Below are 15,059 nucleotides of genomic sequence, written 5' to 3'. Positions count from 1 at the left end.
CATACTATATATATATATATATATACACACTCACCTAAAGGATTATTAGGAACACATACTAATACTGTGTTTGACCCCCTTTCGCCTTCAGAACTGCCTTAATTCTACATGGCATTGATTCAACAAGGTGCTGAAAGCATTCTTTAGAAATGTTGGCCCATATTGATAGGATAGCATCTTGCAGTTGATGGAGATTTGTGGGATGCACATCCAGGGCACGAAGCTCCTGTTCCACCACATCCCAAAGATGCTCTATTGGGTTGAGATCTGGTGACTGTGGGGGCCATTTTAGTACAGTGAACTCATTGTCATGTTCAAGAAACCAATTTGAAATGATTCGAGCTTTGTGACATGGTGCATTATCCTGCTGGAAGTAGCCATCAGAGGATGGGGACATGGTGGCCATAAAGGGATGGACATGGTCAGAAACAATGCTCAGGTAGACCGTGGCATTTAAATGATGCCCAACTGGCACTAAGGGGCCTAAAGTGTGCCAAGAAAACATCCCCCACACCATTACACCACCACCACCAGCCTGCACAGTGGTAACAAGGCATGATGGATCCATGTTCTCATTCTGTTTACGCCAAATTCTGACTCTACCATCTGAATGTCTCAACAGAAATCGAGACTCATCAGACCAGGCAACATTTTTCCAGTCTTCAACTGTCCAATTTTGGTGAGCTCTTGCAAATTGTAGCCTCTTTTTCCTATTTGTAGTGGAGATGAGTGGTACCCGGTGGGGTCTTCTGCTGTTGTAGCCCATCCGCCTCAAGGTTGTGCGTGTTGTGGCTTCACAAATGCTTTGCTGCATACCTCGGTTGTAACGAGTGGTTATTTCAGGCAAAGTTGCTCTTCTATCAGCTTGAATCAGTCGGCCCATTCTCCTCTGACCTCTAGCATCAACAAGGCATTTTCGCCCACAGGACTGCAGCATACTGGACGTTTTTCCCTTTTCACACCATTCTTTGTAAACCCTAGAAATGGTTGCGCGTGAAAATCCCAGTAACTGAGCAGATTGTGAAATACTCAGACCGGCCCGTCTGGCACCAACAACCATCCCACGCTCAAAATTGCTTAAATCACCTTTCTTTCCCATTCTGACATTCAGTTTGGAGTTCAGGAGATTGTCTTGACCAGGGCCACACCCCTAAATGCATTGAAGCAACTGCCATGTGATTGGTTGATTAGATAATTGCATTAATGAGAAATTGAACAGGTGTTCCTAATAATCCTTTAGGTGACTGTATATATATTATTTTATTTTTTTGTCTTATTGTGTTTTTTTCTATATTCTCTATTTGCTTTATATTTTTATTCTTTTATTATTATTATTATTATCTCTGTTTTATTGTTGTATTGTTTTGCACTGGAAGCTACTGTCACCAAGAAAAATTTCCTTGTATGTGGAAGCACATTCTGATTTTGATTTGCTAAGATGTTTTGAGTGATTGAAAAGGTGTTCTGAATAGTTGCCAGCACACTGCTAAGCAGTTGCTAGGGTAGTTTCTAAGGCATTGATATGCGGTTGCAGTTGAGCTGAGTGGTTGTCAGCATGTTTCTAGGCAGTTAAAAAGGTGTTCTAAACGTTGCCAGGGCAATGCTAAGTAGTTGCTAGGGAGTTGTATGGGGTATGGGCTTCCAGATTGTTGTTAGCACATTCCTATGCCTTGCTAAGGTGTTCAATGGTAAATGGTCTGCACTTATATAGCCTTTTTAACCTTAACAGTATTCTCATTCACCCATTCACACACACATTCATACACCAATGAGCTGCTATGTAAGGTGCTAGCCTGCCATTGGGAGCAACTTGGGGTTCAGTGTCTTGCCCAAGGACACTTCGGCCAGGATTCAAACCTCCAACCCTGCGATTAGTGGCCGACCCGCTCTACCAACTGAGCCACAGCTGCCCGAATGCTGTTGCTTGCACATTGCCAAGTAGTTGCTAGGGTGTTCTGGGTGGCTGAGAATAATTATTGGTTGCACTGAGAAGTTAAACCTTCAGGTTAGCAAGGAAAATCTGATTGATGATGAGACAATTACCACAGTGGGTTTAGTCAAATCTGCTTCCTCATGCCTTCGGGCCATTAGCTCCGTTTACCAAAACAGGTGGCAGTGAAATGACTCAGACTACCATCTGTTCATCTGAGTTTAGTCAATATTAACTTCAGCTTCTCATTAATTCAATCTCTCAAAAAAGTAGTTATTATAACCATTTTAATAATAACAATAATAGACCATTTTTACTATAACTATAAATTATAAATGAACACTAATATACTGTAAATTGCAACCGGACCCCTGAGAACCTTCTAAGAACCTCTAATTATATATTTTTAGATCCAAAGAGACCTACTTAACAAACATAAGAAACCTGCGCATCCTATTTCTAAAAGAAAAATACGTGATTTTGTATTTATTTGATTAGTTAACTTTTAAAATGAACAAAATACAACCTATAACTTACCATTTGTATGAAGGCACAGTTCTCTCTCAGCTGATGAAGGTGGTTTCCCAGGGTGGGTAATAATTCCAGTTGTGTTTTCACACAGGTCCAGTGGATGTGTGAGTGTTCGTAGCTCAGGTGTCTGATGTTAAAGTGGATCAGGATTCTGGCAGTGACCTCATGAGTTCAGTAATCCTCTCTCAACATGACATTGCCATGGGTTTGAGTTGCATGAAGCTGTTAGTCTTCAACATCTAATCAATATCTGATTCTACAGCTGGAGATGTAATTGACCATGTCCATAAAAACAATAAGGACACTGAGTTAATATGTGATTTACACTATATATATGCTTCCGTGAACTGTTGTTCAATTCATCATTTCAAGTAGTAAATGCACAAATCCCATGTTGTTTTTCTAGATATGATTGATAAACTATAATCAGACATAAAATGGTGACGCTTTATTTACGTTTCTATGTGTTAACATTACAGTAGGTTTACATTAAAGAACTAACAATGAACACAATTTTCTTAAAACATTTATTAATCTTGATTCATGTTCATTTATAAAAATACAATTGTTCATTGTTAGTTCATAATGCATTAACCAATGTAACATACTACTTTGAATTTTAAACATGTATTATTACATGATGAAATCAACATGAACCAGGATCATTATGTGTTTTAAAAGTATTGTTCATTGCTAGTTCATGTTAAGTTATGTAGTTAACCAATGTTAAGGAATTCAACCTCACTGTATAGTGTTACCTTTAAAATCAACATGGCATGAAAAGTGACATCATTTGTACCCTTTTTAAAACACGGTGGAAAGACAAGTAAATAATCTCATAATATTTTCTCAACTTTTACAAAAATAGAGCGCAACAGTGTCTGTCTTGGCTCCGGAAGTATTTTTCCCATCTATTTTTCTCCATAGGGATTTAATAAAATCCTTCATAAAAGAGTTGCGAGCAATTAACCAAACCAACAAGAACCGACGTGAATCACAACATTGCAACCTTTGATTTGAAGCCAAGAAGTATTTGTAAATCTGACTGGAGGAGGGCAAGTCTCAGTTGCATCCGCTTCTGAGACCGTCAATCCATGCATTTTATCACGTGACTTGTCGTGCATGACACCGCGGAGACTCACAGCATGTGGAGGCTCATGATACTCTCCACGATCCACACACGACTCATTGAGAGCGAGAACCACTAATCACCACCACAAGGAGGTTACCCCATGTGACTCTACCCTCCCTAGCAACCGGGCCAATTTGGTTGCTTAGGAGATCTGGCTGGAGTCACTCAGCACACCCTGGATTCAAACTCGCGACTACAGGGGTGATAGTCAGCGTCAATACCCTCTGATTTTCTCCCCAATTTGGAATGCCCAATTCCCAATGCACGCTAAGTCCTTGTGGCGACGTAGTGACTCGCCTCAAAACGGGTGGCGGAGGACGAATCTCAGTTGCCTCCACGTCTGAGACTGTCAATCCGCGCATCTTACCATGTGGAGGCTTCACACTATTCTCCGTGGCATAAATGCACAACTCACCACGCGCACCACCATGAGCGATCCACATTATAGTGACCACGAGGAGGTTACCCCATGTGACTCTACCCTCCCTAGCAACCGGGCCAATTTGGTTGCTTAGGAGACCTGGTTGGAGTCACTCAGCACGCACTGGATTCGAACTCATGACTCCAGGTGTGATAGTCAACGTCTTTATCACTGAGCTAACCGATGCATATTTTGAACACCTTGGCTGCTGCAGAGCTCTTTTGGCACACTTTGTTGGCTGCGGTTCTCTGATTGGTGGATTTCTCCTCAGGATCATGGGTAGTGTAGTTCTTCACCAGGAATTCCGCTATTAAACATGACTTCGAAAAGCATGACTGCGGAGCTCTCGGTAGGTCTGTCTTTAAAGGTTTAGAAGATATAACTGTTGCGCTCTATTGTAGTGTAAAGTCCAAAGGATTGTACAAAAATAACAGTGGAAAAATGAAGATATAAAGATGTCAACCATAAAGATTAACTATCCAAAAAAACTGCATAGGTTGATCAGTTACGTAAAATGTTGAAATCACACACGTTAAGGAATTATGTTTTTATTTATTTTATTACAAGAAAATTCCACAATGCTATTTTTATATATTTTATATAATGATCAAGGATTTTATTTTTGTTGTCTCTCTCATTAGGTTCTTATCATTACAGAAAATGTTATGATACAGATTTGTTCAATGTCTCCTCATCGCTTGGTCATATTCCGCAGGAGTGCTGGTCACTTTTATCTGTACAATTCGATTCTTATTTTTATATACTGTACATTTTTGTGTAGTTGATTAAAAAGGCAGTCAGCACTTAAATAAGCTGTTATTTTTCTTTTTCGTCTTTTTAAATATATTCTAATAAATGTTCGCCTGTGACTCCACCCCCTGGGGGATGGGGGCGGGGCTACACCAGGTCATGTGATTATAAGGAAGCTTCAGGGATCAGGTGACTAGGCCCGTGTTCCCCCGGGCAGGACCGATGGGCACTCACGCATTTGGCACTGCGCACACAAACAAGAATCACGAGATAAACAACAAGCAAAGCTCTTTGTGATGTCATAATGATGCGTACTAATGAGAGGAAAAGAAGAAGGTGTCCCGTCAATGACAAAAAATGGCGCCGTCCAGTGTCCAGGTGACAAGATGTCGTGTTTGTCCCCCACGTTTGAAAACAAAAGCAGTCTCATTCCTTTTCGTCTATTTTTACATTAAAAACTGGAACTTTCTTTGTTTTCCTGACGGCCACCTACTGTTTTCTATTAAAATGCTACAGCTATAAGATCTAGCATCAAACACACAAAGAAATTGCAATGAAAAGAACAAAGTTGCATTAATATAACAATAATAATAATAATAGTAATGAGAAAATGCGGTAATAATATTAACAATACAGAATAAATCTCTTTTTATAATACGATTTTATAATTTAAAAGTTATATTTTTTTCTTTGTTTGAAATAATACAATCTTTAAATTACTTTTTTTAATCATACAGATCTAGTTTCTCGATGAAGATGATGACTATACTTCAGCGTTCATCCAAATCAATAGAAACTAGCTGTGCCGTTGCATATTACAGTCAATGATATGTGAACATGCACCGTGAACCGCCCTCGCTCTCTGTCCCTCTGTGATGACATCATAGACGGCCGATGACCATGACGTCGACGACTTCACCCTTGTGCAGCTCCACGTATTGCTCGGTTTTGGGAGGTAGCATCAGGAGTCCGTTAGCGCTGCGCATGCTCATCAGTCGGCTGCTAACCTGATTCCCTGGAGAAAAAAACATTCATAGTATTTGCACCACAACGGGCGATTTTCTTAATCAGAATTTTTCTATTGTTTTCCAGTAAGTAGGTCCTCGTGGTGGCGCGGTTACTCAACTCAATCCGTGTGGCGGAGGACAAGTGCCTCCGCTTCTCAGACCGTCAATCCGTGCATCTTATCACGTGACTCGTTGTGCATGACACCGCGGAGACTCACAGCATGTGGAGGCTCATGCTACTCTCCACGATCCACACACAACTCACCACACGCCCCACTGAGAGCGAGAACCGCTAATCATGACCACGAGGAGGTTACCCCATGTGACACTAGCCTGCCTTGCAACCGGGCCAATTTGGTTGCTTAGGAGACCTGGCTGGAGTCACTCAGCACGCCCTGGATTCGAACTCGCGACTCCATGTGTGATAGTCAACATCAATACTCGCTAAGCTACCCAGACCCCCTGATACCTAAACATCTTTAAAACAAGATGGATTTATTAGAAGCACAATTTGTGAGATAATAAGACTTAATAAGAATTTATGGGTGTTTCATCAACTTTGGGCACTTTTAGCATAGTGCACTACTAACAGTGTTCTACAGTGTGTGTGTTTATGCATTACAGGAGATTTATGTCATTTTTTTTCTTCTTCTGAAAGACATGAAAATTCCCACCATTGTGTAATTTCAGTGAATTGTGTTTAATAGAATTCTGTAATGGAAATGACATTTTTTGCCTTTTTGAAATAAAATGGTTAACTCCTTTGGCTAATTTCATAGATAACATTTTATGTATCCTCAATACACACAATTAAATAATATTTTTACACTTTATTGCATAATTTGACAAAATTACAGTTTGACTGGAAATAACGAGCAATGAAGATATTCTGCTCATAAGTGATATTTCCCTTGTTCCCATATTTCATCTCAAGCATGCTCTTCACTGACACTTTGGTCCACTTGGTTGACAGGTACACTTTAAGACACATTATTAGGGGCAAAAGGGTTTGGAGCATAGACTGTAATAAAAGATGGACGACGCCCCTTCACTCTTTTCCATTGGTGAGAACTGAAGCCGCCAGTGTCCCGATATGGCGCTGACATCTTGGGACTCGAGTCTGCGCAGTTGCGATTTCTGGACCAGACCTGCGCAGTAGTGAGCAGGAAGTAAAGCCACGAAATCAAGGCCCCGCCCTCACTCTCACTGAATCAATCGCAAGCACACGCCCCTGCACTTTTGACTTATTGACTTATGATGGTGTGAAATAATTAATTATAGAAATTTAGATATTACATTTAAAGCTCCAATCTCCTCAGTCCTCTGAAGATCCCGAAAAAAGTCAGTTGGTGCTTCAGTGACTACTTCAGTGAGAACCTGTCAATCACAGCTGTCAATCATGATGTCACAGCACCGTTTTTATAGCATCAAATAACCAAAAACAAACTTATTTTGAAAACAAACACTTGAAATGACATCAACATGATAGAAACGACAGTAAATGACAGAAACTATCTTTGGAAAAAAGATATGTGAAGTGTAATTTAATTGTTTAGTAGGTCTCACGTCCCGTTGAATAACATGGGGAGGCGGGGTTTATGACCTATACTAGGACCAGTCACCGGGGGGCGATCGAGACGTTTTGGCTTCACTTTTGAGGGCTTGTGCGGCACACTTGGTTTGGAGTTGTTAAAATGTAATCGTAATATTTCGAAAACTAGAAATACGTTTCGTGCAATAAATATTGAAATGGTTTATGTTTATTTCACTCTTGGTTTAGATGACCATACTTTTAAACATGTAATCATTTCACGGGACTTTCACAGTTTAATATTGAAAATCTGGGTCTGGGACAGGGCTAAAAATAAATAAATAAAATAAAATGTAAAAGTACTAAGAATAAATGATGAAGGTCAGATTTAATGTGACCTTTATATAGCAAAAAAAATATATATATAATAATAATAATAATATATATATATATATATATATATATATATATATATATATATAAAGAAATTATAATAAATAAATAAACCCCTGTGACATGATAGTGTCCGAATGTGTGGAAAAACACCCAAATGTGCTTCTTACTTTTGCCCCTCAAGTAACTGATGTTTAGATAATTTTACTGGAAAACAAGACAAACATGTTGGAATATTGTTCCAGGAACAACAAGGATGTTAATCTTAAGAAAGATGTCCTACTTGGTCAAATCACAGTCATCCAGTGTTTTATTTACCTGTGCTCTGTGCCCACGGCAGAGGTTCCTGATGGTGCCATGTTAAAATACAGCGGTGATACTCAGGCCGCGGATCTAACTTCACGTCACATGACAACTGGAAACAAACCATAAAGCAAGATTTTGACAGATGCTCTCACAATGACAATTTGACTGACACCTACAAATATTTTATTTTTATTTTATTTAAATATTACATTTACAATGATAACAGCTAGAAAAGTTATCATTAAAATGTCATTCATTTTCACTAGCATGTATAGAATTTTCAACGCATTGAGTGCAAGTTTACATTTCACAGCCCAAAATATTAAACCAGGTTTGAGCGCAGTGTGAATACTAAACAAGAATCATACAATACATGCCTTTAGAAGTATATAACAATGTGAATTTCACATTTATTGCATTTATTTCCATTTTAAGAGCCTTAATCCAACGCTGTGACGAGGAGGGGGGCCGGGCCAGCCCGATCAGGCTAATGAGCCGAGGAGAGGGATAAAGGCTGCTGGATGTGGCAGTTCGGGAGAGAGAGAGCCACACGCAGCTGCCATGTGTGTGTGTTGTGGAGCGGAGGGGGGGCGGGGCCGGGTCGGAATATCACGCGCCCGGTCCCCAATCGGCCTGATGAGGCGCGCGAGAGATAAAGGCGGCCGGTGACGATGGTCCGAGAGAGAGAGAATTATGGGCATGTCCGTCGTGTGTGTGTGTTTATGTTTGTGCTTTTGGTTTAAGTTGGCATTAAATTATGATTTATGTTGACAAGCTGGTTCTCGCCTCCTCCTTGCCCATCATTAACTGTGTTATATTGGTGCCGAAAGCCCGGGAACGAGGAGGGATGCCCTCGACACTGCCGTCCACCCAGGGGAGCGCCGCTGCCATCTGCCGTGTGACGGAGTAGCCCGACCGCCAGGATGCGGGGAATGGCCGCCGTCCGTGGATGAAAGTGGGGACTGGACACCTCTGACCGCCTGGAGCAAGGGAGCCGCTGCCGGGGGCGGAGGAATGTCCCCATTTGCTGCCAGAAATGCGGAGGGGCGTTCTGCCCGCTGGGGGTCGAAGGTTTGACACCGGTTCGCCCGGGGTTGTAGCGGCTGTCGTCCGCCTGAGTGTGGAGGAGTGTTCGAGGACCACGCAACGGTACATCAGAGAACCGGTGAATGAGCTTTTTCTCTCTCTCTCTCTCTCTCTCTCTTTCGCACCGTGTTGGCCTTTTCCCTCACCTATTTTGTTTTTTTGTTGTTGTTGTCTTCCCCTCCAGTCTCCTCCCAGGGCGAGGAAGGCGGGGATGACCATACGGGACACAAGATACACCCCGCCCCAGGGATGGAGGGGAATGTATGTCATGCCGGTGGCACCCCGGCCTGAGATAACGCCGGGAGGAGTGTGGAGCGGAGGGGGGCAGGGCCGGGTCGGAATATCGCGCACCCGGTCCCCAATCGGCCTGATGAGACGCGCGAGGGATAAAGGCGGCCGGTGACGATGGTTCGAGAGAGAAAGAGAATTACGGGCATGTCCGTCGTGTGTGTGTTTATGTTTGCACTTTTGGTTTAAATTTGCATTAAATTATGATTTATGTTGACAAGCCGGTTCTCGCCTCCTCCTTTCCCATCCTTAACTGTGTTACATGTGTCTATATGTTTTAATTTAACATTAAATATTACTTTGAGTGTTTAGCTGGTTCCCGCCTCCTCCTTTCCCGTCATACGGTTACAAACACATTGCTAGCTTGTATTTCAAAATAAATGAGTCAAAATAGTTTTCTGTGGTCAGGGCTGGACTGGGAAGAGAAATCAGCCCGGGATTTTACATGGCAACTGGCCCAAAAGTTGTTTGGGTGGGGGGGTTTGGCGTTGGGCACCGCGGCGGCGTTTTGTGGTCCGTTCTCATAACCCGGCGGCTCATTTTTGCTTATGCACATTCGGCCCCAAAGTGCGTCGGCCCACCGGGAAAATGCCCGGTATTCCAGATTGCCAGTCCAGCCCTCTCTGTGGTGGTCTCTCTCTTACCCTGGCTTTGATGATGGTGGGTCGAGGATCCAAGATTCCCTGCATCTTCCTCAAGGCAGGAATGACGAAGAGGTTACACGTTACAACCGCCGACACGGGATTACCTGAGAAACACAAAAGAAAGTGTACATTGATTTTAGCTGAAAGAATCTACTCACTAAACTAAGAAAAATAGTCAATACAAGTGTGTATTGTGGAAAAATACACCAATAAACTCTCTCACCGTCCCTACCTGGCAGAGCAAAGATCAGTTTTCGAGACCCGTCCATGTCAACTGTGGCAAATGTTGTGGGCAGACTAACAGAAGACAAATTAAAGCTCAATACCCGTGTGGATCTGCTTTCACGGTTTTGACACTGAATATAAATGGGAATTACCCAGATGTCATCCAGTTCTTCAAAGACTCACCCTGGTTTCATGAAGACACGTCCAAAGTGTATCTGAGCGTGCAGGTCTATTTCAAGTACCTGCTTCAGGTAATCCTGTGAAAACAGAACCGGTTAAAATGCTCATAAACTAAGGCTACGTTCACATCACAGTCGAATGCGGCCCAAATCTGCTTTTCTCTTGCAGGACGTCACTGATCTGCTTTTTTGGATGACAGTGTGAACTTCAAAAATGAGTCCTATGTTACAAATATTTAAAGTTCTGATTTGGGCCATTTTTATATGTGGAAATAAAACATACAGGCATCTAAATGAGTTTGCACGTTGAATATATAGGCATTCATTAGGTTTTCTGCAAAAACCGCAAGTGGTTGATGGCAGGAAATTAGTATAGATTATCATCCAGCCACTAGATGTCAGTGTAAAGCAGTGGGTCCTACAGTGAACTCTTGGACACATAACCACAAAGTTTGTCTGGGCATAGAGCCATTGGCATTTTACACTTGCATAACTTTATAAATTGCATTTGGCACATCATCATAGCAAATATTTTGCTTTGTCTTTACAAAGCTGTTGACTAAATAGAACAAATGGGACAATTTGTACCTTTTCCCCCATGGACACACCCCCTGAGGTGATGATGACATCAGCACGACTGATTCCCTCATTCAGAGCATTTAACAGGTCATCCGGGCTGAGAATACCAATAGAGCAGTTACCATGACAACAGATGATAATGTATTTTCTTGTTTATAATAGCGAAAGCTGCTCACTTGTCTCCTACAATGCCCAGGTTGATGGTGGGGTAGCCGTGCTCCTGTATGGTTGCCAACAGCGTTGAGCGGTTTGAATCTCTGATCTTACCGGGGTGTAAATCATCTTCTGGGTTCAGCAGCTGAGAGGACGAGAAACGGATGGAAATGCTCAGGCTGGGAACCAAGAAACGGTTCTAAATACAAATACAAATACGGCTCTCGTACGTGCATTCTTGTGGCGATGCGGATGCAACACTGTTCTAAAATACTTTGACCATTCAGCGGCACCGCAATACCCTTATTGAATCAGTCCTGCGAAACATACAAGGCGACCAGTGTAGCCCTATTCCTGAGCTAATTAATCTTATGAGTTGGTTCCTTTGAATCTACAAGAGTGAAACATACAGTGCGATCAGTGCAGTCCAATCCCCGAACAAATGACTCTTATGAGCTGGTTCTTTTGAATCTAAAGAGCGAAACAAACAGCGTGACCAGTGTAGTCTGATTCCTGAACAATTGACTCTTATGAGTCAGTTCTTTTTAATCTACAGCGCAAAACATACAGTGCGACCACTGTAGTCCCGAATGATTGAGTCTAATGAGTTGATTCTTTTCAACTATTGTAGTCCGATTCCTGAACGAAATACTCTTATGAGTCGGATCTTTTGATTCTACAGCATGACACATACAGTTTGACCAGTTTAGCCTGATTCCCAAACGAATGACTCTTATGAGTCTTTGGAGTGTCTTGACTTGAAAGTTTAAAATCAGATGGAATTGAACTTGATGTCTAATTATTATATTTAGTCGTGAAACACAACGCAGGTGTTTCGAGATGCGTTAAAATAAATGTACGTTATTTTTATCTTTACTCGTGATCCCACAATGGCATTTTATTGCCACGTTATATAAAATAAAAAATTACGATTTTGAGATTAGTGGGGTCTGGGAAGCTCAGCGAGTAAAGATGCTGACTACCACATCTGGAGTCACGCGTTTGAATCCAGGGTGTGCTGAGTGACTCCAGCCAGGTCTCCTAAGCAACCAAATTGGCCCGGTTGCTAGGGAGGGTAGAGTCACATGGGGTAACCTCTTCGTGATCGCTATAATGTGGTTCTTGCTTTCGGTGGGGGGGCGTGGTGAGTTGTGTGCGTGGATGCCGCAGAGAATAGCGTGAAGCCTCCACATGTGCTAGGTCTCCGCGGTAACGCGCTCAACAAGCCACATGATAAGATGCGCGGTGACGTCTCAGACACGGAGGCAACTGAGATTCGTCCTCCGCCACCCGGATTGAGTCACTACACCACCACGGGTACTTAAGAGCGCTTTGGGAATTGGGCATGCCAAATTATTAGTCAATATCACAACTAGAACGGATGCAGAGCAGCTTCATTAATGCTAGAAATGGACGTAGCGGATGTAGTTAAATCGTGGCCCCGGTACAATACCACCCAGGATGGAGAGGTTTGGTGACCTTGGTGTGCGCATATGTTAAGATTGTACATTTGTACAGAGATGATTTACCTCTAAAGAACTAAATTGTGCCCCAAAATGACTAAAACAGCAATTGCGAGTGGGGTGGCCATTGGGGTGGCCAGGCTTCGGTACATGGTGGCCACGGCCACCCCCTGTGAGCAGACAGGTTCTCGCTTTGATTCGCAATTTAAATAAAATAATGTGTTTGATCTGTTTATTGCGCACCTGGCTTTGCTCATATGAAGTTCTGAACCGGCGTCAGTGTTGAGTTTAATATAATTCATATTTGACAGGTAGGATGGTCATGGTCATGGAAGGAAGGATTTTTCTTCTTGTTATATTATAATACTGCCTGTGGGCTGAGTCCCGGATGACACAGAAGTCTGGCGACACCCGTCCTGAGAAGTACTGTTTGAGTGTTTTCACCTCGTTGCCTGTAGACATGACAGCTATGACAGGAAACTTCTGCACTTCCACCTCAGTGACACCGACTGTAGCCAGCAGACCGATTTCAGACGGGCCCATATGAGTGCCTTTAGCCAGCACACATTCACCACGCTTAATGTCATGACCGATGGGCCTGTAGCACACGGGACAGACGCTTTTAGACACATCTGAGACATTCTGTAAACTGTTCTCTTTCACCTCGCTGAGACATTACCTGATGTCTTGACCGGGACGCACTTGAACCAGAATTCTGACCTCAAGCTCTTCTGTGCCCTGAGAAACAAAATCATTTAAATAAATGGAAAACTCTCTCATAGTGCACGTTTATGCCAAAGCCTCTTTGACGCGTTGACTTATTCATTATTGCACTGTATTAAAATCAAAAAGAAATGGTGCGTGAAACTTACGTCATCAGATTCCCGCAACAGTTCTGTGTCTTCTATCTGCACCACGGCATCCGCCCCGCATGGAATGGGTGCACCCGTCGTCACCCGCATCACCTGACCTGGCATCACAGTGTGTGTGGGCTGACAACACAGCAATAATTACCTTCATAATTAGCTCTCTTTCATAATTTCATCTAAAAGATGCCATGCAAGTGGCTACTCCTATCTACAGTAAAATCTACATTCCCAATTATGTAATGCCCAATTCCCACTACTTAGTAGGTCCTCGTGGTGGCGTGGTTACTCGCCTCAGTCCGGGTGGCGGAGGACAATCTCATTAAATTACACATAGTGCACGACTTATGAACTTGTGGATGGTATTGTGAGCAAATGAGGATTTGTAGAAGAATATCTCAGCTCTGTAGGTCTATACAATGCAAGTGAATGGTGACATTAATGGACCTACACAGCAGAGATATTTAACCAAAAATCTTCATTTGTGTTCTGCAGAAGAAAGAAAGTCATACACATCTGGGATGGTATGAGGAGAGGATTTTCATTTCTGGGTGAACTATCCCTTTAACCTAAAGGGTCAACACTTCATTTCACAGATTGGTGACAGAAACTCCCCTCTTCTTGTTATGAAACTCAATTATCCATGTGAATCATTCTCTCACCTGTTCACCAGCTTGAGACTCGCCGATAATAAATCTGTCACCGGGACCATCAGCTGCTGTTAGAACACATACGAGTCCATTAGCAAGACATGACAAAATCTGCAAGCATTAAGATAGAAGAGGTGAGGGTATCTGAAGTATTTCTCACCTCTTACAGCGTAACCATCTTTAACAGAGGCAGGAAATGGAGGCAGGTTATCTTTGGCATAAACGTCCTGAGCCAGAACTCGACCCATGCCGTCTAAACCAACAACAACAAGAGAAAAAGATCCATTCATTTCTTAAGTTTGTTTATTAAGGTATGATAATTAAGAGGGCAACAAATGCAACACAAACTGAGCATTAACAATGCAGATGTATGCAACACTGGCTTGCAAAAAACGTTATTACACATTAAAAACATAAAGATCACTGCCTCAAAACAACAACAATGCAATAACCAAAAACTAAATAAAAATGTACAGATGTACATATATTAAATAAAGTACATGTTTATGTACAGTATGTACACATTTACATTTTATTGCATGTATAAAGAACGTAAAATAGTGTGTGTGTGTGTGTGTGTGTGTGTTTACCTCTGTAGTTGATGATTTCAGTACTCAGGGTAGCAGTCATCTCTAGCACAGTGATGAAGGCTTTGTCCATAGAGGTGAGAGGAAACGGGGACATACGGTGTCTCCGAGCCACTTTGGTGATGTCCACCGCACTGTGACCTACAAATACACACCATTAAATACTGCAAATATCAAATTAAAATAAAAGCACTTCGACTGGACACACTGACACATTGATTTTGCCACATTGCTTTAGAGTGATCTAAACACACACACACACACACACACGCACATACGCAGGCAACCCCCCACATACAAACACACACGCACGCACCCGCACATTTTAGTAGTTTTAA

At 42.3% G+C, this 15,059-nt stretch overlaps 1 protein-coding gene across 6 annotated transcripts in view; it reads right to left on the bottom strand.

The window, feature by feature from the left end:
- Positions 1–2,519: 2,519 nt before the first annotated feature.
- LOC127623585 (gephyrin-like) overlaps positions 2,520–15,059 on the bottom strand; it is a 96,613-nt gene continuing 84,073 nt past the window's right edge. For 3 of the 6 annotated variants that reach the window (XM_052097977.1, XM_052097980.1, XM_052097981.1), the window contains 13 exons: positions 14,725–14,862; positions 14,295–14,387; positions 14,147–14,202; positions 13,491–13,610; positions 13,298–13,356; positions 13,063–13,216; positions 11,179–11,300; positions 11,012–11,099; positions 10,428–10,501; positions 10,243–10,316; positions 10,020–10,123; positions 8,014–8,110; positions 2,520–5,779 (listed from right to left, as the gene is read on the bottom strand). In XM_052097977.1, coding sequence (XP_051953937.1) covers positions 5,646–5,779; positions 8,014–8,110; positions 10,020–10,123; positions 10,243–10,316; positions 10,428–10,501; positions 11,012–11,099; positions 11,179–11,300; positions 13,063–13,216; positions 13,298–13,356; positions 13,491–13,610; positions 14,147–14,202; positions 14,295–14,387; positions 14,725–14,862 — 1,313 coding nt within the window. In that variant the 3' untranslated portion in view covers positions 2,520–5,645. The remainder of the gene's footprint in view (positions 5,780–8,013; positions 8,111–10,019; positions 10,124–10,242; positions 10,317–10,427; positions 10,502–11,011; positions 11,100–11,178; positions 11,301–13,062; positions 13,217–13,297; positions 13,357–13,490; positions 13,611–14,146; positions 14,203–14,294; positions 14,388–14,724; positions 14,863–15,059) is intronic. The other 3 variants (XM_052097979.1, XM_052097982.1, XM_052097978.1) reach the window with 2 other exon arrangements.

Source organism: Xyrauchen texanus, chromosome 30 (assembly GCF_025860055.1).
Source record: "Xyrauchen texanus isolate HMW12.3.18 chromosome 30, RBS_HiC_50CHRs, whole genome shotgun sequence".
NCBI lineage: Eukaryota > Metazoa > Chordata > Actinopteri > Cypriniformes > Catostomidae > Xyrauchen > Xyrauchen texanus.
The sequence above is the reverse complement of the archived record's forward strand: the minus strand, read 5'-3'. Positions and strand labels throughout refer to the sequence as shown.